The sequence below is a fragment of the Sycon ciliatum genome, chromosome 1, assembly GCF_964019385.1.
Source record: "Sycon ciliatum chromosome 1, ocSycCili1.1, whole genome shotgun sequence".
Lineage (NCBI taxonomy): Eukaryota > Metazoa > Porifera > Calcarea > Leucosolenida > Sycettidae > Sycon > Sycon ciliatum.
In genome coordinates, this window is record NC_088643.1 from 25,465,594 (window position 1) to 25,491,206 (window position 25,613).

At 47.2% G+C, this 25,613-nt stretch overlaps 1 protein-coding gene across 2 annotated transcripts; it reads right to left on the reverse strand.

Annotated features, from left to right (window-relative positions):
- Positions 1 to 91: 91 nt before the first annotated feature.
- LOC135819997 (RNA-binding motif, single-stranded-interacting protein 1-like) lies at positions 92 to 25,294 on the reverse strand. Of its 2 annotated transcripts, none has more exons than XM_065333304.1 (15): positions 24,712 to 25,294; positions 24,360 to 24,431; positions 21,065 to 21,247; positions 19,386 to 19,654; positions 18,325 to 18,383; positions 14,222 to 14,328; positions 12,266 to 12,391; positions 11,528 to 11,625; positions 9,036 to 9,097; positions 8,130 to 8,201; positions 6,548 to 6,614; positions 5,479 to 5,503; positions 4,758 to 4,784; positions 3,484 to 3,552; positions 92 to 1,591 (listed from the first exon to the last, which is right to left on the reverse strand). In XM_065333304.1, exons 1-15 carry the CDS (start codon positions 24,901 to 24,903, stop codon positions 1,496 to 1,498), a joined length of 1,524 nt encoding a protein of 507 aa, XP_065189376.1. In that variant the 5' UTR covers positions 24,904 to 25,294; the 3' UTR covers positions 92 to 1,495. The 2 variants fall into 2 exon arrangements, with proteins under 2 accessions (XP_065189376.1, XP_065189370.1); XM_065333298.1 differs by having other exon boundaries at positions 5,479 to 5,506; positions 24,712 to 25,277.
- Positions 25,295 to 25,613: the final 319 nt, after the last annotated feature.

The following is a 25,613-nucleotide window of genomic DNA, read 5'->3' on the forward strand; positions in this document are numbered from 1 at the left end:
ACCTCGTCCGAAGCCATTGTTGAAATTGTCCCATGCAAGCTGCTTCCACTGTACCCATGTATGTACACAGCAGCCACACGCAGCAGACACAGCAGAGGTTGTCAAATCTCACTCTTGTTCAGTTCTCCAAACATGGATGAATGTGTGAACTGAAACAAACAAGAAGCATCACACCACCAGGAAGCTTGGTAATGGTTTATCCGCACCATTGTGGCAATTTGGCCGGCTCAAATCAAAATGGGAAAAAAAGAGTCAAACACGTCGTACTGCAAGAAAGTCCTTGCCAAATCAAAATGTCGTTCGTCCCGACAAGCCTGCAAAGCTGCAGCGGAACAATGGTTTGAAAAAGCTGGTAAATCGAAACAAATAAAGAAGAAGCGGACACAGCAGGCTCACCGTTCAAAAAGCAAAAGCACACTCGGTAGCCCGAGTGAAATAAATGTCTCATTTTATGTACTATAGTCAGCAATGGGAATTTATTTAGATGCAGGTGAGCTGAAGCATGTGGATATGCTCAATACACACCAATGCCATGGATTCAAACTAAACCATTTACGAGAATGGTTGGCAAGGAGAGTGGTACATGTACATGCAAAACAGGGGAAGGGGGGGGGGGGGGAAGGGTCAACGGCCTCCATACACTGGCGATGGGACACAGAAAACATGTGCATGTGTGCACGTGTGATCTTGTTCAGCGGCGGTGGGGTAGGGTGTCCAGGTGTGCATGCCTGCGCATGCTAGTGCGGGCGTGCAAATATATGTGTGTGTGTGTGTGTGTGTGTGTGTGTGTGTGTGTGTGTGTGTGTGTGTGTATGTATGTACGTGTGCGGATGTGTGGTGTGGGGTGTGGTGTGTGTGTGTGTGCGTGTGTGTGTGCATGCCTGTGTGCATGTGTGGTGTAGTGTGTGAGGGTAGTAAGAGGTAGAAAAGTGTCCTGATGGAGACATATCAGAAATGAATAGTCAGCATGCGTTTGGTGCGAGGATAGTTGGCTCAAAGTACATGAAGATACTTGCATGCAGCGGCAAATGGTAACAATTAATGAGAACGCGTAGACGACGAGGAACGCATGAGTGAGCTACGCAGATTGAGCGGAACGCGGATGAAAAGCAATAGTTGAGCGGGGCAGGGGAAGCTAACTACTGCATGAATAGCTGCATGCTGACGGACGGGACGGGAGAGGATGAGTTTCACATAAGCCAGCGATAGGACACTCAGTCGAGGACGTACCACGAATGGGACTTGCGGACAGCAAACAAGAGCAGCAAGGGGAACAGTGCGCGGGGCCAGGGGAAAGGGTTGAGGTATAGGTAAACAAAAAGTGATTAACAAGGCATAATTCTCAATTAAAAGGCATGACCCACAAGATAATGTATAGCACAAAGCGGAAGACTCGGAATACCATGGTTTCTAGACTGCATCGAGCACAGTCGTGCGCATCACTTACGCATACCTAGCTGCCAATGCAGCCAGTGCTGCCAGAGCGCCTAATCTCTTATACTAGGTATGCTGCTTGCTGACCTGCAGCTGCTGGATAGCCAGGAAGAAGACTAGCTGGCCAAGTACCCTGTGACGCCTGCATTGCAGCAGCCTGGAAACAACACAAACAAACACAAATAATTATAGAAGCAGCAGCAGCACCAGCACCAGCAAAAGTAGCAGCAGCAGCAGCAAGCGGTCTCATTAGAGAGGTTCTGCAAAACGAAAATGCGTCCAAACTTTCGCAACTTTGGACGCGAAACTTGCAGGGAACGTGAAATGAACTTTCGTAGGAAGTTTCGTGGGTCATGGCGTACGTGCACTTGGCGCGTACAAACTACGAAAATGTGTAAACGCAAAGTTCGTGCGAAAATTCGTACACACTTTCGCAAGGACCGTTGTGAAATTTCGTTCGAATTTTCATTTTGCAGAAGTTCTCTACTGCTCATGAAGTCATTAGCCTCACTACTGTAAGAATTAGGAACCCGACACTTCTGCTATGACCAGCAAAGACATTCTAAACGCTCAACAATCACCAGTACAGTATCCTCCACTACTGTCTACACACCAATGAAGACAGCGTATCGTTGCATGTCCCACTTCTCACTCGGTGCCGTATGTGTTCCAGTTCGTCACTAGATTACTCGCTATGCACTAGATTACTCGCTATGCACTACATCACAACCGTAACACACACTACATGTAGTAATTCTGCCATCTATCAACCAGTAGTACCCATCTATCAACTAGTAGTACCCATCTATCAACTAGTAGTACCCATCTATCAACTAGTAGTACCCATCTATCAACCAGTAGTACCCATCTATCAACCAGTAGTACCCATCTATCAACTAGTAGTACCCATCTATCAACCAGTAGTACCCATCTATCAACTAGTAGTACCCATCTATCAACTAGTAGTACCCATCTATCAACTAGTAGTACCCATCTATCAACTAGTAGTACCCATCTATCAACTAGTAGTACCCATCTATCAACTAGTAGTACCCATCTATCAACTAGTAGTACCCATCTATCAACTAGTAGTACCCATCTATCAACTAGTAGTACCCATCTATCAACTAGTAGTACCCATCTATCAACTAGTACCGTAAAGTACCGTTGATCCGCCCCCTCTCTAATTCCCGCCCCCTGTCGATTTTCTCCTTGTGAAGCGACTTCGGTGTATACAACGAAATACGATGTTGAACCGACGCATGCACTGCTGTACACAATACTTGCCAATCCAGGATCAAAATGTGCACAATCCAGCACATTGAGTCTGATCCTCTACGTTGTTGTACATCGTACTGCACTTGACAGCCTTGATCTAATTCCCGCCCCCCCTGCCGAAAACCCAGCTGGAAAGCGACATGGCGTGGGGGCGGATCAACGGTACTTTACGGTAGTACCCATCTATCAACTAGTAGTACCCATCTATCAACCAGTAGTACCCATCTATCAACTAGTAGTACCCATCTATCAACTAGTAGTACCCATCTATCAACTAGTAGTACCCATCTATCAACTAGTAGTACCCATCTATCAACTAGTAGTACCCATCTATCAACTAGTAGTACCCATCTATCAACTAGTAGTACCCATCTATCAACTAGTAGTACCCATCTATCAACTAGTAGTACCCATCTATCAACTAGTAGTACCCATCTATCAACTAGTAGTACCCATCTATCAACTAGTAGTACCCATCTATCAACTAGTAGTACCCATCTATCAACTAGTAGTACCCATCTATCAACTAGTAGTACCCATCTATCAACTAGTAGTACCCATCTATCAACTAGTAGTACCCATCTATCAACCAGTAGTACCCATCTATCAACTAGTAGTACCCATCTATCAACTAGTAGTACCCATCTATCAACTAGTAGTACCCATCTATCAACTAGTAGTACCCATCTATCAACTAGTAGTACCCATCTATCAACTAGTAGTACCCATGCACGTCCTAGCAAGCACAGCCGACATGACGAGCACACCCACCTGCTGCATGTACGCTTGCTGTCCATAGAATGCACTGCTGGAAACGGGCACGGCCGGCCTACCAAACACCTATATGACACATACATACACACAGTATTAGTATAGCAGACATAGCAAAACTATTATTGAGAGAGCGTGAGAGAGCATGAGAGAGCGTGAGAGAGAGAGAGAGAGAGAGAGAGAGAGAGAGAGAGAGAGAGAGAGAGAGAGAGAGCGAGAGCGAGCGAGCGAGAGAGCGAGAGCGAGAGCGAGAGCGAGAGAGAGAGAGAGAGAGAGAGAGAGAGAGAGAGAGAGAGAGAGAGAGAGAGAGAGAGAGAGAGAGAGGCAGCGTAGCCTCATTCACCCTTAGATGCATATTTGAGCATGACACATTCATGCGGACATCATACTTGCTTGAGCGGTACCACATAATTAGCCTAGACAAAAGATATCATACTAAGTCCATATTCGTCGTGTTCCGTTGCATCCACAATAGGGACCTTTCGCACCCCGCGTACGGATACGAAACGCATGCTGATTCGTCACCTGGGTTCGATGATTCGTCAGAGTCCCTGCGGAGAACTCGTTTTCACGAATGGAAGCCTCTTCATTCGTGGCACGCTCCGAATCAGTCAGGTACACATTTATTTGGATAGGTACACATGTTTTGCAAGGTACACATTTTTCCCTTGATTCCATGATCCATGCACGTGTGCGTGTAAAAACCCGTACGCCAAGCTACCGGCGCCCGCGGCCGTATTCGTAGTTGCCATGCACATTTGCATGACGACTTGCGAAACCTGAAATCTGTTTTCAACGAAACGAGCCGAATCAAACTTTCGTTTCGCATTCGTTTCGCATTCGTTTCGTAGCAAATGCGAAAGGTCCCTAATATCTGCAGTTCACTCCTCTCTGACATGTTCTCCCTTCGCTGTGACTGCGCTCACACAGATAGAGTGACCCGTGGCCAAGTCAATTATTCCCTTTCCTTACCCATTGTGCAAGCTCAAGCTGGATGCAGATCTATTTCATTCCTTGGTGCTGACCGCTTTCCCGAATCCCTTCGCACAAATCATATCCTCAATTCATTTGGCCAGGAACTTAACAATTTCATTCATCTTGGGCACCCTGTAAGAAGACCTTAGGGTCTGTTGGGAATGCCCAAGTAAAATAATAAAATATAATACAATACAAATCCAAAATCAACAGTATCACTCATTTATTCAACTCCACTCTGCTCCAGACTTGCATCACACTGCTCAGTCACACAGCACATGTTTCTGACTGTAACTGACCTGATACGGTGGGAGGAACTGCTGGAACTGAAACACGAGACAAGCAAATGCGCACGCACACACACACACACACACACACACACACACACAGACACACACACACAGACACACACACACACACAGAAGCAAAGTAACGTGAGTATACAATGTAGGTCAATTCTACAAGAAAACACCTGACAACAACAATGTGCGTTCCAAAGGCAACCGTGGAGAACACGCTGCATAAATGTTACCATATCAATAACACAGCCCATGAGAGAAGAGAGAGCGAGAGAGAAAGAGAGAGAGAGAGAGAGAGAGAGAGAGAGAGAGAGAGAGAGAGAGAGAGAGGGAGAGGGAGAGGGAGAGGGAGAGAGAGAGAGAGAGAGAGAGAGAGAGAGAGAGAGAGAGAGAGAGAGAGAGAGAGAGAGAGAGAGAGAGAGAGAGAGGGAGAGAGCGAGAGAGAGAATAACCATGGCCAGACATCACTGACACTGAGCTACACTGGAAAACATCACAAAGCCATGTTCTACTGCTGCTGCTACTGAGTAGAAGCAGCACAAATACTAAGTTTTGAAGGGCATACAAGCAGTACAAGCGGACAGTAAACCATATAGATACCGGTAAATACACCATTTCTGTAAAGCGGGTATTGTTTGCGACAAGAAATGTTCGCAACATGTGACTTGCCACCCCTTGCAAAAGTTGCAAACAATGCAGTGCATTATTCAGCTACATGTACCTGGAATACTTGTCCCGCTTGTCCACTGCTAAAGAATGTGAAGCAGAAAACAAACAGTCATAGAGACCAGGACACACGCCCGGCCAGGGAACATGATCAGTTTTATATCCACAAATGACTAACATCTTATAGACAAGTGGAATCACACACGAGTATGACGGGTTTATCGTTCACTGCCACCGACAGCTACTTTACCAGCTAACAAGAAGAGGTGTGCCAACAAGAATTCCCATTTTGCTGCACAGTCATTTTATGCATCAAATGCTGATGTCGGCAAAAAGCGATGTCCTGAAAGAAGGACCTGCTAGCATTCTGGTATGTTCCTGCTCTGAACTACGTGTTGTCCATGCACTCACTATACTAGCACATGTAAGTATACTGCACACTACCTGTCACATGCACATGCCATTACAATGTCACAGAGGCTGGATATGGACACGATCAATTCAGATATATATGATTTCTACTGCAGGATGCGCAGCAAATAATCTGCATGGAGAGCATGCTATTCTAGCTAGGCGCTGCCAACAAGACCTAGACAGATAGACAGTTGTGTAGCTGAGTTGCATGCCAGAGAAATCACCCTTGTGGCTCAGCGACACACCATGGAAGCCACAGCACAACCATGGGCTAAAAGCACCCATACCCTACAGTCCATTCATCGGAAACTGGCCCGCTGGCTTTTGAAAGTCGGATTTGGGCCGAATTGAGGATCAAAAACTCATTTTAAATCTCAAAAATCTGGGTTTCGGATCGGCTTCTCCATACATTTTGCCATGGCATACCTGTCCTAATTTTGTAAAACCTGGCTGAATTTCTATTTCCCTGTTCTTGGACTTTTCTGGCCTCAACTGTGGCAAGGAGTAATTGCACGGGTCACACAATGCAGGATGTACTGTTGGTTTCACGATATCCACAACTATGTGAGGGAGACACCAAAAAGTTAGGGTGCCAGTTTCCAATGAATGGACTGTAGTCTGGTGTTCAAGGACCATCCGAAACTCAAACACAGTCTATTATCGGTGGACGCACTAGTTTCAAGTACGATATTTGACATGTTCACACTTACACATCGTATGCTAACGGTGATGGCGAGTCAAATGTTTCGGGGAAGAGCGGTGTAGGAATGGAGCTATCTGTACACATAGAACAGCACCAAACAGCACAAATTGTTAGAGGCGTGCGTCGCAAAATTAATGATAGAATCAGGAAAAGTTAAACTAGCTGTGGTTGTACAGGTGGCTATTAAAGCTAGTTTGGCCAAGCAAACATAATAAAATATCGCATCAAGTTTTTGAATTCCACTGGTGTATTCTGAGAGAACATGTTGAACTACCATACACCCAAGCACCCATATCGCTGTGCCCTACTGGACTCTAGCCATCACACATGAAGCTTGAGCAATCGACTAGACACTTGAATGGTTGCATTGCTTCATTGCTCCACATCATTAACGATTCGACTTTCCATCAATTTTTCTTTGAGAACTCTGAAGCTCCATTGTAGGCTTGCCATTGTTGCAACCTGCAACCCACTGAACACAAACAGTTATTGGCTACACTGCACGACTCGATTTCATCCGTCTTTTCACCCAGGAGGGTGTCATCAGACTGCTGCTGGCTGGAGCAGTCTCTCCTGGAACATTTTTCCTGGTTAGTTGCCATCTAGATCTGCTTTGACCTTTGAAAGAAGTAGAGGTACAACCAGCATGACCGAGCATTACACCATTACCCAGCCTTGAAACGAGGTACTCTTCCAAGTTCCAACCCAAACTAACCCCGCAACATGATGCTAAACAAACTCATCAATGCAAACTGGAGATTGACTGCGGCTATACTCAAACACTGAAGCAAAAATTCTAATTCTCAATGCCAACAAACACGACACGTTGAAAATAGGTCAAACATGTTTGTCCTCTAGTCGTTCTGTGATCAAAGCGTGATTCACAATACCACTTTTGTGATGCAATGTGCGGCACCCGCGAAGAGCTACGGCCACGACACACCATTTACAATCCCTTTGGCTTTTACAACATCTAAATGCTGTACATAGTGCATCCATGTGCGCTGTACGTGCAACCAGCTTTGTAAACCGTACTCAATTGATTGATGCATCGCAAAACATGGAAGTTGAACTTTGGTCAACTTCTGGAACAGTGGCCTTGTGACAGTACGCAACAGGTATTTCCTTGTCGCACGTCGGGTGGCAAAGAGAGACTTTCTGAACTGTTTTAAAAACACTGCCCGCGGCAAGAAGTTAATAAATCCCAAGTGGAGAGTCAACGATCATACCAGGGATTACCCATCCATGCACTGGCAATCTGAAGCAAACAACAGTCACTATGCTTTGGTGGAATACTCGCTGACACGGATGGAAACAGGAAATACCAATTGCAGTGCACCATTGAATGGATGCCATTATAAAAGAAACCCTAGATTGCGTACTAGAACGACCTGTTGCGATTGACCAATTAGCAATCAATACGGACTGCACACGGGTGGGTAGCACACAGTGCACATACAGTTTGGAATGCCACACAGTACACAGTACACATGCGCACGCAGACGCCTACTGTAGTACAAACACACACACACACACACACACACACACGCACACACACACACGTACACACACACACACACAGTCTATACCTTTGGAGGACACACGGCGTCGGTTGCTGATGTCGGCAAACTTGACATGGAGAGGAGTAGTTCCAGGGAATGCTGTAGGCACATGGTGCAGGCACATAGATGTAACTTATGGTCTATCTCATTTAGCTTGCAGAATAAACTCTTACCAGAAGCACGGTGGTACAGTATAGACAGTAGAGGTTTAACAAGCAAGGGAATGGTGACTACACGTGCCTAACACAAACTCGAATGCACAGCCGTATACAACTGCCTGTGTTACAGTCAGGTATTTGGGATACAAAATAAAATAAAAACGGTATAATCTGCGGCGTTCTGGTTGTGGCCCTTAGCAGTGTTGCAGGACACAGTACTGTGGGCTGCACAGTACTGAGCAAGCAGAAGAGTTGCTACACGATTTTGTCCAACTCCAAAGAGGGCAAAACGAAGGGCGGTTCATCCCGCAGACTGCGACAAACATTTTTTTATTATTAAAGCTGGACAAAGCAAAGTTAGTGGGGCACGGAATTTACTCCGAAAACTACCCGGACAAAATTTAATTCCCGACCATTCTTTCTACTTGTACAGCCGTAAGACGTAGTTGAGTGGCGCATGAGGACAAAGACCATTTACCCTGTTTTGTAGGGTACTCAATACCTGGGTTTATTTTTTTTTACCCTTTTTTACTTTCGTACTGTACAACCGTAAGAGAATAGCGTGGTTTTGTCAAGTGGCGGCAACTTGCAACAACTCCATACAAGCCCAATCAAGCAGAGATTGCTATCAATGTCTCACTGGAGGGGCGGAGAGGGACGAGGCGGCTCACATAAACAGGACCAGTACAAAGCATATCAGGCATCACCCACACGACTGCTACATTCGCACGCGACAACGTATACAGAATACACACAAGACAAAAAGCATACTCACATGGCAGGACTTGTCCATTAAACTTGGCAATCGCTCGCTCGCATGATTCCTTGGTTTGCATTCTACACAAGCAAATCATAAAGCAAGAAAAGGACGAAAATGGAGAAAAGTCACCGTCACCGCATAGCGCAGCACGCACACACACATGGTGAACAGCACAGAAAACCAAACACATTGCAGAATAGAACAACTCTGACGGACGCCTGGCAAGTGACACAACCACCTACTGTACACTCAACTCTCGGTTATCAAGACGCAAAACAGCCAGCAGGCACCATGGCCATGGTCCACCATGTCATGTTGATATGTCATGTGACTTGACTGACATGTCTGGGTAGAGCCTCTTCAAGGCATGTCTCAATACGCCAAGTTGTGCGCAGAAGTTCCATGCACACAATTGTATGTACTGCGTTTCAAGTCCAGCAGGCACTGCACATGTCACAGCATACATGACTATCGTAGCATTGTCTTTGCAGGATACCTAGTCAAGTTCTGACGATGGGTGACTGGCTCGCAAGTCAACAATATATGAGCCAGGGACTATAGAAACCGCCCTACGACGTTTGATATCAAAATCAAGTTATGACGTTTCAAAGTCACGCGACTCAAAGTTACGCAAAGCGCAGAACTCGTCACTTTTGTTTTGACAAGACTCAAGAGCTGTCCTTTTGTTAGGTGTTCGGGGAAGGATTCCGAGCTCGAGCGATTGTCGAGTAACTCATGAGGCTCCACTTACTGTGATTGATTATGGCTACAACATCTAGTAGACGACGCAGCTCGATTCTGTGTGGAGTCGACTAGTCCCTGATGCGAAGGCGCTTGAATCGGACGACGAGAATTTTTACGGATTCAGCGCTGGCACCCGCGAGTCGTCCGCGAGCGATTCGGACACCGATGCTGACAGCGACGGCGATGATATGCCACCTAAGAAGAAGACGTGTGGAGTCACAGCAAGCTCGAGTGCTGCTAGTGTTGTGTCGAAAACGCCAAGCCCCGACAGCTCGGAAATTTCAAACGCGGAGAGTGACACCGACTACTCGGAATCGGATGACGAACCTAGTTAGCAGATACCCCCGCACCTGAGCCACTGACGACGGAGCAGGTGAAGCGTGGTCTCCTCGGACATACACGATGGGATTGAGAGAGGCTGTGGATGCAAGTCGAAGAATCATTGGAAAGTCATCCCAGAGCAGCAGCTCGAGGACTACATATTTGAAGTCTCTAAACTGCGAGAATCGAAAAAGCGCTTCAACAGTTCAAGCAGTTTGTTCTGGGCGCACTGACTGGAAGCATGCGAAAGTCGATGATTGGAGGTGGTGATCGACCTTTCTATTTCCGCTATCATGTACGTGGTTACGAGTTGTGCAAAGACGTGTTCATGGCAGTTCATGCTGTTGGAAGTCATGTAATGAAGCGCCTTCAAAAAAGGCAAACAAAGGAGTCGTTCAACTGGCACAACATGGCTTGACTGGGAGAACACCAGAGCACTTGGCCATTTCAGAAGACATAGAGCAGGATGTAGTGCAGTTTATTTAGTCATAATTATGCTAACATGTACGGTCTACCTCAACCTGCAGCGGAGCGAGGTCGTGCTGAAGACCCTCCAGTATATTTACCAGCATCCGAGAACAAGAAGTCTGCATACAATATCTACACCAAGACCGTCACACAGTATTCGCCTGTTCATTACAGGTCATTTTGCCACATTTGGAGGAGACAGGCAGCACACATCAAAGTGATGAAGCCAAGGACAGACGTATGCGCACTGTGTGACAATCTGCGGTACAAAATTCGTGTCGCCCGTACAGAGGAAGAGACGGAATGTAGTGTCCAGGCCCTGCGTTCGCACACATCGCTAGCACAAGAGGAGTGGCAGTACTACCGAGATTTAGTGGACGGCGCGCAGGCGTCACTGGATGAAGCTGAAGGCAAAGTTCACTATACATTTGAACTGCCTAACTAGCAAGAATGAAGATATACAAAGAACATTACATACTGTGTACATAAATTTGCTCTATATCGCTCAATTGATATGCCATTATTAAATAGGTGGTTAGGCACATTTTACCATCGCAGATCAACTTGAAATTTTGTTTGAGCACATTACCATACCATACCAACATTTTGAGAGAAAAAAATTTTTTCGCCAAAAAGTGCCATAGGGTGGTTTCTGTAGTCCCTGGCTCATATACAGGACTCAGTAAACCAAGAAGTCATTCAAGCGCTTTGAGAATTTGAGTGCGTAGCAACTGCAAAGAGCGATTGTCAGTTGACATTTCACCCTTTGTTTTTGGATAGCCAAGGTGAAGCAGATAGGATACAGTCTACACAGGGACTGTACGCTGGCACCACGCCGCATTCAGCAGCAACAACACAACACAACAACACAGCAACACAGCAACACAGCAACACAGCAACACAGCAACACAGCAACACAACAACACAGCAACACAACAACACATAGAGTAAGTACATGTACGGCTAGCAAGTACCTGCAGAATCCAACACCTTTGCTCTGTCCGGTGGAGAGGTCACGCAGGATACGCGTTGACACTATAGTTCCGCATGGTTCCAGGATAGATTCTAGGGTCTGTACAGGGGCAAGAACAGGGGAGAAGGAAAGAGCAACTAGGCTGAGCAAGCAGCTGAGAGACAGAGGTCTGAGAAGTGTCTGTGAGGCTGAGCACAAGAAGAATAAAGAGCCAGGTAACGATGGGTAGTAGAATGTACATGTATGTGCAATGCGTGTGAGATACAGTGAGCAAGGCTGTTAGTGTAACATAGGACACACTGTACACCTAATACTGCTGTTAGTGTAACACAAGACAGCCTGTACATCTAACACCAGATACGACCTGCATGACTTGTAGTGCCATACACAATAGTGCAAACATTACACGCCTTTCGCGCCAGCAAAGATTGTCACCCAATCACACAGGAGCATGACCAATAGTGAACCTAACATCAAGTGCTAGAGAAACATAGTGCTAAAATGCCACACTCAGAAGAAGTCTCCCCAAGTACAAGTGCTGGAGAAACGTAGAGCTAAAAATGCCAGCCACACTCAGAAGTCCCCTCAAGTACAAGTGCTAGCAGATCGAGTATGGGCGCCGGTTTACGACTATTAAAGGTAGATGTTCTGACCAGCAAAGAGATGACGACACAGGGGAACAATCTAACAGGCAATACATGACAAGAGATGCCATTGTGCTAGGGCATAGAGCACTCACCTTTTCATCAACGTTATAGGGTAGATTAGCAATGTAGAGATTAGTTGTGTCGAGGTTTGATGCTCGCTCCGACGAGTTACTGCTGTGACCGGCACTGGTCGAGTTCATCTGTCCGTGGCCGTGGGGCTGCATTGGACATGAGCACATGCGAGGAGCAAAGCAGAAACAGAGACACAGGACGCGCACAGCACTATCAGCAGTGTGCATTGCAGCAGGGTGGTGGCTTGCGAAAGTGCACGGCTTCTTCATATAATGCACACAATTACCTAGGGTTCCCTGCAAGATAAGAATAATCTGTTGGGAGTCCCTCTGTTTAAAAAAATAATAATAATCTACTTCTCTACTACGGCACTCATATGTCTAAGCAGTCCAGAACCAGGCACTGCTGATAACATTTAAAATGTCTGTAACTCTGGCGTGCCGATGGGGAAGGGCCAGAGATCTGGCATAGGACTTCACTACGTCCAGAAAAATGGCAAAAGAGTAGTAATATTTCCACTAAAACTCACCCACAGGGTGCCCGCTAGACTGAGTTGACCATGACTTCGAGGTCCGGATAACAGAGATACGAGTGTACTAGTTATTCATGCAAAATGGCTTGCAGCATATCTTGGCGGAAAAACTGAACCAGATCTTTCTCTTTCGGCCATTGCAACAACAGTGAACAGGTTGCCTTGGAGCCGGTATGGATAATCAGTGACACTAGATCCCTCCACAACCAGGTACAATACAACAATCCCCCGTCAAAGGAGACAAACTAAGAGAGGTGGCAGAAGACTTAGGAACAAGGTCAAGCGAAATGTAGAATCGGTTGTGGCGACAAACGCGATTAGGCCGGCTGCAGGGACGCCGTAATGTCGCACTCGCCCCAGCACCATTCAAACAATTCCCTTTGGCAGTTCACGGCACGAACTTCAACAAAGACCCCGTGAATGCGTACCAGGGGAAGGCTAGACAGCATGTCTCTAGACATCAATAGGCATCGTATGAAAAGCCAGTCAATATCACTAAAGAGCGAAAGCCTTCGTCACGGTTCGGTTTCACTCGCGCACGGGGCCCGAGCTGGCAGCACAAACAAACGCCGGACGCGAGCTGGCAGCACAAACAAACGCCGTACTCACACGAGACCGTTGGGCCAACGGATGGCCACAGCCATCAAAAACAGGAACAAACCCATCCACGGCTCTTTCTCTTGCTAGCTGTGCTGCTGCGTGGATCCAACTGTTTTGCAATTTCTCCCTCCCACCCACGCCTCCTGGTATTTATTATCGCTCTACACTATTCTACGTCTCACAATGAGTGCCACTCAGCATGATGGTACTCCAAGCTACATTGTATTTGATCTGTCCTAGCTCACTATTCTGGACAAAATATTAATTCAATTGCAATGAAGCGCCGGGGGCCGGCGGGGGCATTCGGCGGCTTGGTCTGATTCCTAGCTTGTTGGTAACCGGCTTGAGATTTCCAAGGTTGCTATGACAACGTGCAGTCATGCGCAGGGCCACCCAACATGCATTTGGGGGCCCAGGAAAGACAGAAACGCGTTGCTAGGCAACAGCAAAAGCGCTGGCGAGTATCACACTACTCATGCAGCACGCACGTTGGCTTAGGGTATCACGCTACCCTTGCGCTGCGGGGTACCACATTGCCCCTCGCTGGAATCAGACCCGCACCCCGGATACCTTGCGCTGGCCTCCTGACGGCCAAACTCAACCAACTTGTGCGCTGTGACTGGGGTTGTGCATGTATTAGCAACATAATGTGGCCCAGGTCGGCAGACTTTCAATTAGCCAAGCGAGCTACTCAGGCCAGGGTGCATGATCACTATTCGCAGCACTTATCGTCCATGCAGCAGTCGGGTTAATGCAGATATACAATCTAACAAGACATCAGACACGCCTAGAGTAGGCAGTACACCCCAATAAGAAAAGACTGTTTTCATTGAGCAGCACAAACCTTCTCCAACGACAGGCGTGCAAAGTGCACATCCACTGCTTGGTCTTTCAATGCCGTGAGTGCAGTGGCTGCGGCTTGGTGCGTCTCGAAGTCCACAAAGCCATAGCCTAAACAACGCACGCACACAAGCAACGCACGCACGCATACATACACACACATGCACATGCGCACGCACACACACGCACACACACGCACACACACATAAACACAAGTGTGTGTGGGGGTGTTGGGTACACTATCAACTCACATACCACCTCTAATTCACCACTAACTTTCTAGGATTATGGCAACTGCAGGCAGCAGGAATTGCCATTCCCTGCAAACACAGTTCGTCCTGTTGAAGACAACTAACTGAGGCGGCCCAAGAATAAGGAACAGGATCAAAGGGATGATAGCGATGCAAATAGAAGTCAATGATATCTCTTTTTTATTACTGTAAAATCCCGCCAGAGTCCCGCATGCTCGACCCGGTTGGAAATGTACGCAACAGCTCCCACCCTGTTGACCAGGAATCGCACAAAACTTGGGGGTTTTGGTAGGTCTGTACGACACCCTGCTCTTGACCTTTGGTGGGAGTACGAGACGCACGCACAGTTTTCGTAAGGTGAGTACTTTTTCATGTACTTGTACTGAATGCGGCAAGTAGGACTCGCCCATCCCCACCTGGACCTACTCGAAGGGTGGCGGAGGTACAGTCCATTTCAAAACTATAGACGCGTGAACTCATACGTACGAGTCGTACGTACTGTAGCGCACGACAGCTGTGAGTTTTGCATGAGTGTTTTCTGGTTTTCAGATGTGTTTTTCAGGTTTTTCTTCGTCGCCGCGGGAAATACAAAAGATGCAAAACACGCAAAGTCGCAAATGAAAAGGTGTAAGGAAAGTCTCAAATGAATCTTCTTCTTGTTTGCATTTTCTGAGTGCCTGACTGTAATGGCTTCCAAGGCCCGTAAGAATCTCAGTGATGCCGAGAAAGATATGATTAGTCGTGTTCATTGTTTCTTCGAACAAGAGCTGGATTTTGATCGCCGCTGGAGTATCCGAAATCCTCGTCGTCGAACTCACCTTGCAACTGGCGTGAGTGAAACCACTGTCACTCGTTGTGTCAGGTGAAGTTGGGGAGGAGGTGGCTACTATCGTGTTGGTGGTGAAAATCTTATTGATTCTGAAGGCGAAGCTCAAAACGAGTCTCCTACCAAAACAGGCCGGCCAAAGGTGGAACTGGACGACTTCACGAAGTGTTCTGTGATGCAGGTGTTTCACGGATTTTTTCGTGAGAGACAAATTCCAACGGTGGCAAAGGTGTTCCAGAAGTGTGTGGAGTCGATTCAGTGGTATGGAAAAGAAGGAACACTAGCAGCAAACAAGCAGCCAATGGAGGCACCGTCTGGAAAAGGCAAGCGTCTCATCATTTTGAACGCGGGATGGGCAGGTGGATTTCTCCCAAATTGTGGCCTGGTGTTCATTGGCAACACGAAAAGTGCAGACTACCCTGACGAGATGAATGCACTTCACTTTGAAGAATGGTGGGAAGATCAGCTTATGCCAAATCTACCCCCTGGTGCTGTGATCGTCACGGACAATGCACCATACCACTCCGTTAAAACTGACGAGAGTACAGCCCCAACCAGCTCCACCCGGAAAGGCGATATGCAAGCCTGGCTCACGGACAAAGGCGTAGCATGGACCCAGGACATGCTGAAACCGGAGTTGTATAAGCTGGTGAAGGCCCACAACCCCCAGTCAGTTTACAGATGTGACGACCTTGCTGCCCGACAGGGCTTCATGGTGCTGCGACTTCCCCCCTACCACTGCGCGTTCAATCCCATTGAGCTGGTGTGGGCCTGGATCAAGGGAGAAGTTGGGAAACGCAACAAGACCTTCAAGATTGCGGACGTCAGAGAGCTCGTGAAGGTGGTCATGGCTGAGATGCCTCCAGAGCAATGGGCAAGTGCAGTTGAGCATTGCAGCAAACTAATCGATGAAGCATGGGTGACAGACGGTCTTCAAGAAGAGATTTGTGAGCAGATAGTCATAACCCTGGGCGGCGATAGCAGCACCTCAAGTGACTCGGAATGAATACCTCTCCGACGGAGTGTGTGCTTCGCCACTGCCTTGCTGAGCCGTAGCCGCTTCTGTTTTTTGGTGCCTTACCTTTCTGACGGAGCGTCGGTCTCGCATTTAACCTCACTCCTTCAAAGGAAGTGTGGGGCTCTGATACGCTTGGGCAGCCTTGTGACTCCATATCCGGTGATTTGGGGCGTGTGTTGCTTGGCATTCGATTTGAACAATGGCTCCGTCTTGCATTGAACCTCACACCTTCAAGGGAAGTGTGGGGCTCTGATACGCTTGACAAATGAACGGTTGGGCAGCCTTGTGACTCCATACCCAGTGATTTGGGGCGTGTGTTGCTTGGCAGTGAATGATGGCTCAAGGGAAGTGTGGGGCTCTGATATGCTTGACGAGATGTATGGCTGGGCAGTTTGGTGACTTCTGGCATTGTCTCACTGAGACATTCACCTTGCAAATGATAATGATAAACCAACTCTTCTGTGTGATTCATTTTGTGTGATTTGAATAGTAGACCTGGATGTACACTGGATGTACACCGGAGTCACCAGCGTGTCGGGGGAAAGGTTGATGAATAGTTTTTGGGAAAGTTTGGTTTTGCTTGTCCGCTGCTTTTCAGAGTTGTGGGCAGAAAACTGTTCATGCCGTTGCCATGCAACTAGGCTGCGTGGTCGCATGGACGCTGATTTTGGTCGCAGTGTGAGCACGCCCTACTGCGGTGTTTTTTTATTGAATGAGACTGGGAATTACATACATATTATGTTTGATAGTAAAGAAAAAAGGACTAAGGAACTACAAGTTACGCTATACTGTCCACTAACATGTTTGGCATTGTTTGTACGATATTTGCAAGATGTTTTGCACGATGTTTCTTCTTTTCTTTTATGAAAAGGGAACAGGGGGGGGGGCTCAAATCATATCAAAAAGCGAAAATATAATTATCATCCCTACTGTATTTCACCCAACAAGATCCAAAACATGCAGAAAAGAAGAGAAAAAAGGCAGGAGGCATGATGGGATTCAAATGCCCCACACTTGTACTGGAAATCACGGATCGAAACCACGAGGCTACCAGGACCCGTACAAAAATGCACCCGCGATGGTCTGGGCGTAGCACTGTCTCAGCAGGAGCAAAAATCCGAAACAAACTGGTCAAACCCTTCAAAACAAACTGGTCAAACCCTTCAAAACAGAAATTACATGTAAAACCGGAAAACCTGGCCTAAAAATAAACTTCAATTGTAGCGAAAACAAAGTACCGTAAAAGTCCGTAAATAAGTACCTGCCCGAAAGAAATACCCCCTTCATTCTTTTGGCTCTGTCTGTTGAAGTCAAGTCAAGCTCGATAAACATACTGCCCGAAATAAGTACCGGTACGATGCGCACATGCAGCACTTAGCATGTACATCAACATGAAAATGACTTCTCCACTACACACAAGTCAGGTCCGAAAGTTAGTTCGTGCCCGCCCGAAAGTTAGTACGGGTGTGGCCACTAAATTCAAAAGTACCGCCAGAGCACCCCACCATCTCGTCCTTTCGCGGTCGTATTGTGGAGGTGGTCTCCTGTCTGTAGGTCATACGACACAAACTTTGTACACATATTGCACGTTGTGGAGACAATCCGTATCTTCGAGCGGACACGAGCTCCACACAGAAACCTGCTTAGTGTGACCTTAGTACACTATGGTTCTCACACCGTACAAACTAAGTTACTTCGTGGAACTGTGCCATACGATTTTCCTTTCCCTGGCTGTAAAATCAAGGTGGGGCGCTCTCGCGAGACGGGGCGCTCTGGCGGTACTTTACGGTAAATACGTACTTATTTACGGACTTTTACGGTATATAGCTAGAATTGTGAAGCGATGCAGAGACGGAATCTGGAGAAAAAACTAAAAATATTTAAATAAATCCCATCGAATTTTGCGAAACACTACGCGTCTATACACGTAGTTTTGAAATGGACTGTAGGGGCGCTCTGGCGGGATTTTACGGTAATTCCAGATTTCGGAGAAACTCACATGAGTCACTTACCTTTACATAAATTTGTTGCTTTGTCAACGATCGCCTTGGTGGAGATGATCGTGCCAAACCTAGACGAGAAAAGGAAACATCACAGTGCCAAGGTAAGCTTTAGCAATTGCTAGGATATGACGTCAGGTTACAGCACACCAGTGTCCCAAACGCAAGGAGCGGTGGGATGTGTAGAGCATAGCAAATTCCCCCAGGATTTCATGAGAACAGGGCCCGTGCACATTGTATGAAATCCCATAGATCCGGTTGGGTGTAGAATGTGTAGGACCCTATTTATGCTTATCGTTATTTCCACTATGAAACGAAGCCTGCAGGCCTTTCATAGAACAGGTTTTTTTCCGGAAAAAGGGATCTAGCTAGTCATTAGTTCAATCCAAAGTGTTGAAGGTGGAAAAGCGAACGTCTTCCATTGCCTATTGGGCTAAATTGGTCAAATGCACATGCATTGCACACCATGAATACCCAAACCGGGCATGTACACACCTACGGGATTCTGAACACCTGTACAATAGGGAGGTTCTGCTATACGTGAAACGTAGAGAAATCACGTAGAGAGCAGGTGTCTGGGTTAGAGTCTACGGCTTCGCGTGTTTTGGCTCCAGATTTCTACGCGGAGATGGGGTTCTCTACGTTGTGGCACACGCAGAGAAAATGCGTACGGATTTGCTGGGTATCGATCAACTGCATGCAGAAAACTGCCAAATATGGAAGGGGAAATTCCCAGTACACATTCCACGTGACTTCTCTAGGTGAAACGTAGAGCAGAACAGCATTTCTTTACGTTACGGGAACGCGAAGAAAGTTCGCGTGATTCTTTGCGTCGCGTTCCCAAAACGTAGAGCAGAACCTCCCTAATGCAAAGCTACAACATCCTAGCTACACAGTGGACACCTTCACACGTTTAGCCATCACAATAAGAGCAGGAGCTCACTGCATACCGAAAAGAGAGCCGGAATAGCAAGGAAAATACTAGAATGCCAGTACTCAATCTCCAGACAGCTAGCTGTACCGACCTCATCAGGTCAGGATGCGTGTACATGGTCCCATGCACATGCACTTACTCGCAACACATGTTGTAGAGGTCGGTGTCCTTGGTGTTGGGTCCCAGGCCACGAATGTACAGGTTTGTTAAGCTGTAGTCATGCTGGCCATTGGTGGACGGCGGAATGAGCACCATGTTGGGCGGTGCTTGTGATGCTGAGCCGGCGGTGGCGTACTGGAGCGTTGACGGGATGGCAGTCATGGTGGCCGTGCCTGGTGCTACAAGACCGTCCAGGGACGGGCCTACAGCGCACAGTGACCCAGTCGGACTGCTTCCACTCAGCTGCGCCTGCAACATGCACATGCACACACACACACACACACACACACACACACACACACATGCACACACGCATTGTGAAACCACAGAGACGACATTCAGCACTGACTGCAATCAAATGCGGAGAACATGGAGAAGGGGGAGATCTATCTTCTATCAAACAGGGAATGCAGCAACAGCTAGACGGGGATGATAGCGTATGTGGCACACTGTACATTCAGCATTCCTTCAGCTAGTCTTTGTGGAACAATCTTAAGTCTTAAAATATTCTGAAACAAGGTTTGCAGAGCAGGGTGATATCTCTTTTTTGATGCAGTGGCTCAACACGAAGAAGGAAAAGCAGGAGAAGGAGGAGGAGGAAGAGGGAGAGGAAGAAAGAGGAACCTACCACCACGACTTTGTTTATGTGAGAGTTTTCAACCTACCATGAACTGGGGAGCACTCCAATGGAGAGAGAAAGATTTTTATAGGGCGGCTTGGTGTGAGAGGTGGACTGAGACTTGACGGCGCTAACGGCGAATATCAAGACCTTACGGCCACGGAGCTGCGGGACTCTGCGCTGGTCGTCTATCCGTGTGGAGGCAAAGCAAACGCGGGCAACATTCTGCTGAAGCGAGCGTGGAGCTGAAGCTGGATTGGTGACTGACGTACCTGCTTACTCCACAACACCGGCGCATAATGATGTGCATGTACAAGACTTCGTGAGTATTCAACTCAAATTCGTGTTCCGTCAGCGTCAGTATCAGCAAGTACAGTCATGTAGTACAATTTGTTCCCTAAATAACTTCGGGGCAGTCTGTTCATGGTTTTCATTTGTATTGGACTCGTTCTCTACACTTGCGATAATTTAGCGGCAATTTTAACGTTGTAGCGTTGTTCTCTTGTAATTTAGTGGAACCTGTATTGAGTAACTGAGTTTTATGTTTCGTTACATTGTCGTCAGATCTCCTGTGTACCGGTTTTGTGGCACAATGATTATAGCCATTATATTTGGTCGTCTCCATTCTTGTGCAATCATGCATATGTAGGTTGGTTCTCTTCCTGTTATTGTGACCAATTTCATAGATGTTGGTTGCCTTGTTGCTTTCTCTCCCCTCTCCTCTCACCCGAGCCATTCTGCATAAGCGAAGCTGTGGACGCAGCATACTGCTGCTACACTTCAACGCGGGAATGCGTATAATAATAATAATAATGCACATGGGCTGACACCGGAAGAGCTGGGTTCAATGTGGGTAGACTTTCAACGGCCAGTGTGGCGGAGGAGTTTGAAATCTCAAGTGTGTACTAGACCACGGGTGCACACTTCATTGCCTGCACATCATTGCCCACACAAATTCCCCGCCAAATGAGTCATGCCAGTACTCAACAAAACAAGAACAAAACAACTGCCGGGCACCATAGTTCCAAACTCAAACTCACCATGACGCCACTCATTGGATACATCTGCTGACCGGGTCTTCCCAGGGCGATGGGGCTGCCGGTTGCTGACACGCCTACGTATGGCCACTGAGCCATGGCCTGCGTTGCAGCCGCTGCTACCGCCGCTGTACTGCCCTGCTGGCCTCGATTCAGACCTCGCAGGGTAGCCGGAAACTTCACAGACTGCAAGCGTAAGATAATGGACAAGAGAGAGGGAGAGAGAGAGAGGGAGAGAGAGAGGGAGAGAGAGAGAGAGAGAGAGAGAGAGAGAGAGGGGGGGGGGGGGGGGAAGAAAGAGAGAGAAAAAGAGAAAGAGAGAGAGAACTATACATTTATAAAGCCTTTCTACCAATCGCACTCATGAGCTTCACGCCTTCATGTTTAAGGTGAACTAGGCTTTATACGGAAGCGTCATCAAATATGTACTACTTCAAAGAAGTAGTAGCTGATTCACATGAGCTTCTTGCAAGATGAAAGATGGACCAAATCTTGGTACGTATATGATTTCAAGCAATATACTAGTATTCGGGTAGGCCAAGGAGTGACGTGACGGGGAACGAACGACAAAGCGAACTGGCCAACGCGGCAGACCCATAGGCCCCTGAGGCAATCACTGTCCTGCCAGCCCGTCGCACACAGCCACACCGCCATACCCGTTGAACACGTACACTGATGTTGCCTGCGCCTTCAGTCAGCATCTTCCGCCGAAAAATAGCCACTTGACACACCGAGAGGCCCATTGGGCATTCACTCCGGTCAGGGCTGTGCGGCGTCCGATGCTGCTAAATTTTGATCTAGCATTTCATGTTGAGGAACTATCCCGTTTGTCTCGTAATTTCACTGTCGCTTTACGGCGCATTTGAAGTTGAGAAGAAGAAGTAGCGACGACCCGGCCATTATGGAATCCGATACACCACACCACCACATTGCGCTCTTGGCCGATCCAAACTCTGCACTCACATCACCATCACCACAGCGAGGACACTGGAGGGCCATTGTCAATATCTAGGGTTCCCTGTAAAAAGGCGCTGACACCTGTTGGGAATTCCCTAGTAAAAGAAGAATAAATAATAACAATAATAATAATAATAATGTAGAAAGGAAAAGGACATGTGGATACGCGTATTTACGAGTATATTTATGGCTCAACATCCGAGTTTCAAATAATAATAATAATAATATCAATCTATATACCGGAATTGTCCTCGCTGTGGTGATGGTGATGTGAGTGCAGAGTTTGGATCGGCCAAGAGCGCAATGTGGTGGTGTGGTGTATAGGATTCCATAATGGCCGGGTCGTCGCTACTTCTTCTTCTCAACTATAAATGAAAACTGTCCGCTATATTATTATTTAAAGAGGGTCAATTTTGTTTGGGTTCAAACAAGGACATAGACACTGACTCGCTGTGCCACGAAATTCGCTATCGTGTACTAGTATGGGGGTTTGTTATAAGTGGAGGGACTGTACAATGCACACAGGGCATATTCACATATCTAAGGCTATGCGTACTTAGTATCTAGCCAGAAGCCAGTTTAGCCCCATACGACTACTTCAAGTAGGTGTAGTCAGTTTTCGGTATTGTCCCCAAACGGCTCATAATGGCCTTTGACACACTGCTAGCACTGAATCGGGGATGCACCCTACTACCCCCCAATCACATCACTTCCGACACCACTCAAATACCCTACTCTCAGTCTCAGGTCTGAACACTGGACATCTTCAGCACCTGCAGGACAAAGCCCTGCATGCAGTGCAGGTGCATTTTGAGTGGTCTAGTCTGACGATCTGTTTGTGCCAGTGCTGTGGTACAGTCTTCCTGAAGTAACTGTTAGTTGTACTGTTAGTGTAGTGCAGTTGAGAGTTGATTGTGGTCACCATTGCTGTGAGAGTAAAAGCTAGGGAGACACTGAGTAGGTTTGCCAGAAGGCTCTTCAAGCTCAACAGTTCCTAGGCTAGAGCAGAGCAGTCCTACTACTCCTCCAACACAACTTCACAAGGTCAAGGCTGTACCAGTAACTAATTACTTGCAATACACGCCACGCTGGTACTATCGGAGTACGAGTACAACACCATGTACCAATGCAATAATATTTACGTAACGTATAACGCACATGCAGGGTCAGGGTACTATTGCATGCGCAGAATACACGTACGCACTTCCGTCATAGCAAGTACTGAAGTAGGTAGAATAGGAAAAGTAAAATAACGACATAACGATCATTGTGTCAAAACAATGCCCCGCAAACAGCACACCGCAGGCTTACAGCTTTTTGTTTGGTACAAAGTTTCGGATAACGCCACGGACTTGAGTCAGACGTTGGAATTCGATTGCTCGCAACCAGACCAACTCTAGGAACATATCCTTTCGGCAGGGACTCGCTACGACTTAGAACAGGACAGCCTCCCTCCCAATCTCTACCTCGTGAGTGAAAGTCACTTGAGCTAAACTTCGCCTTTTTGATCAAGTGCCAGTACAGTACTACCTTGCACGTTCGGGTTTCAACCTTCTGCACTTACGACAGGGAAACTGATGTGTTGCTACCTGTAGGTTCCGCTCCGCCATGTAAATATGACCAAAACTCATTAGAATAAAGGTTACAATTTCTGAAGGCATTGCGGAGTGCGCAGAAACACGACGCGAGCACCCAAACTAAATTTACTTCGCTACATCGGATATCCAGGAGAAATTGATACGATGACGCCAAGCGGCCGGGCTATCATGGTTATCTTCGTCTGAAAATGTTGGCAACTTGCTGTCACCAAACACTGTTTCAACTGAAAAAAACTCCACATTTTGAAGAACGAGAAGCTATAACCATTTTCGAGCGAAGGCAATCTACAAAATTAATGAGAAACAAAAACCCAGCTAACAACACACAACGCCCCGAATATTCGGTGCCAGACCTGATCAAGCTACGAAAAACTCTGAAGGAGAAGGTGTCAGTAGATCCGTGACGGCATACTCACACGTGGGCCAAATTATTATGCATACGATGCGCATATGCAAGGTGCAAGAACTCGTGTGTTCAGACCTTCGCCAAACGCAGACATGCCATGCCGCAATCGCATTTACACAAACCAGGACACAGGGAACCACGACTCGCGTCACCACCAAACGCGATAAACCACCGAGAGCCGAGAACAGAAAGCACGATTGATGATCAAAAACAACGTGTTTCAAACGAAAACTCGGAAAATGAGAGAAGGCAAGTAATCGGGAAAAAACATTGTCCCCTAGGCCCTTGGCCTTGAACAAGTTGAAGCACCAACAGTCGTACATGGCACCGTGTTTACCTTGCTTTGGGAGGCAGTTGATAGGAAGGGGAGCTTCTTATTAGTCGTTCCGTTTCGTGCTTTGCCAGCTCTCTGTCGAAATACAGTGCACACAAACGATGATTGAAGTCAGTTTGTTAATTATTTTGAATTGCCTCTTGTTTGTGCGACAAACGCATGTTGCAAAAAGTCTAGCACTACTTGCACGTACGTTTCCGGCTCAGACCAGTCTATCTATCCAACAAGCCACACAATCCACTGTCGCAAACCAACAGTGCAGAAAGTAGATACTCCTTGGACTTGAAGCTCTCAGCCACACGTGCGCCTAAAAATAGGCATAAAATCTAGTTTGTTTGTGATCAGTTGCACTTACCCTTTCCCGAAGCAGCTGGTCGGGTCCCAGGAGTGCCTTGTCGCCGTCCAAATCCTCGGGGTTACCACATGATGTATCGTCGTGAGGCAGTTCACCTGAGCAATCTGCTACACCACTCTCCATAGAAGCTGACTCCTTCAGGAACGAATCATCATCTTCCTCCATTCCCCGTGGGGGACGAGGAGAAGGCATTTTTCACACCGGTAATCTCAGCTTCCTCAGACTCCAACCGGGAAGAAAGCAAAACCTAACACCGAAACGACTCGAACAGCACACTACTAATTTCCTGTTCTCTTTCACTCACGGAGCTAAACGAGTACGATTTCGGAGTTTTTCTAAAGGTCTAATTAACTTCAAGGATGAGACTGAGCAGCCAGCTGCCAGTGTGTTGGCCCAAAACTCCTAAAGGATTCTCACGCAGCAGGAAAGAAATCACAGCTTTCTCCCATTTGCAGCTCAGATATCACCAAGGTCTTATTTTTTGTCTTCTGCCGTCGACCAAGCCCATATCGATCATGTATGCATACCATGCCAAGCCAGCCGTAACAGATGTGTGCAAACCAGGCAGGCCAGAAAAGGCAGAGGCAGAAGGCTGGATCCATGGACCCGTCTTCTTTGCGGTTGATGTCACTCCCGGATCCGGAAATCCTAGCGTACTGCTCCTTTCTTTACAAGCGCGCACCGAACTCCATCCTCGCGCGATCGCGCGATCGCACAAGCACTTGAAGCAGGCTCATGAACTGAATTCATGAAGCTGCACCTCGTAGGTCTACGTACCTGTGTACCTGTCCAGCCTTGTCGAAGTCGTCGCTACTTCACTCTTCACTAGCACTTCAGTACTTGCGAGTGACGCGCCTAGCGCCTACTGACTGAGTACTGTCTGTAGCCGTAGTAGTAGTAGT

Excerpts from the sequence above, each read along its gene's own strand:
- LOC135819997 (XM_065333298.1), bottom strand. The coding sequence starts at position 24,903 with ATGCCTTCTCCTCGTCCCCCACGGGGAATGGAGGAAGATGATGATTCG. Across the intron at positions 21,248-24,359 it reads CAACTGCCTCCCAAAGCAAG|TCTGTGAAGTTTCCGGCTAC; the intron begins GTAAACACGGTG and ends TTACGCTTGCAG. Across the intron at positions 4,785-5,478 it reads AAGCGGGACAAGTATTCCAG|TTCCAGCAGTTCCTCCCACC; the intron begins GTACATGTAGCT and ends CTCGTGTTTCAG.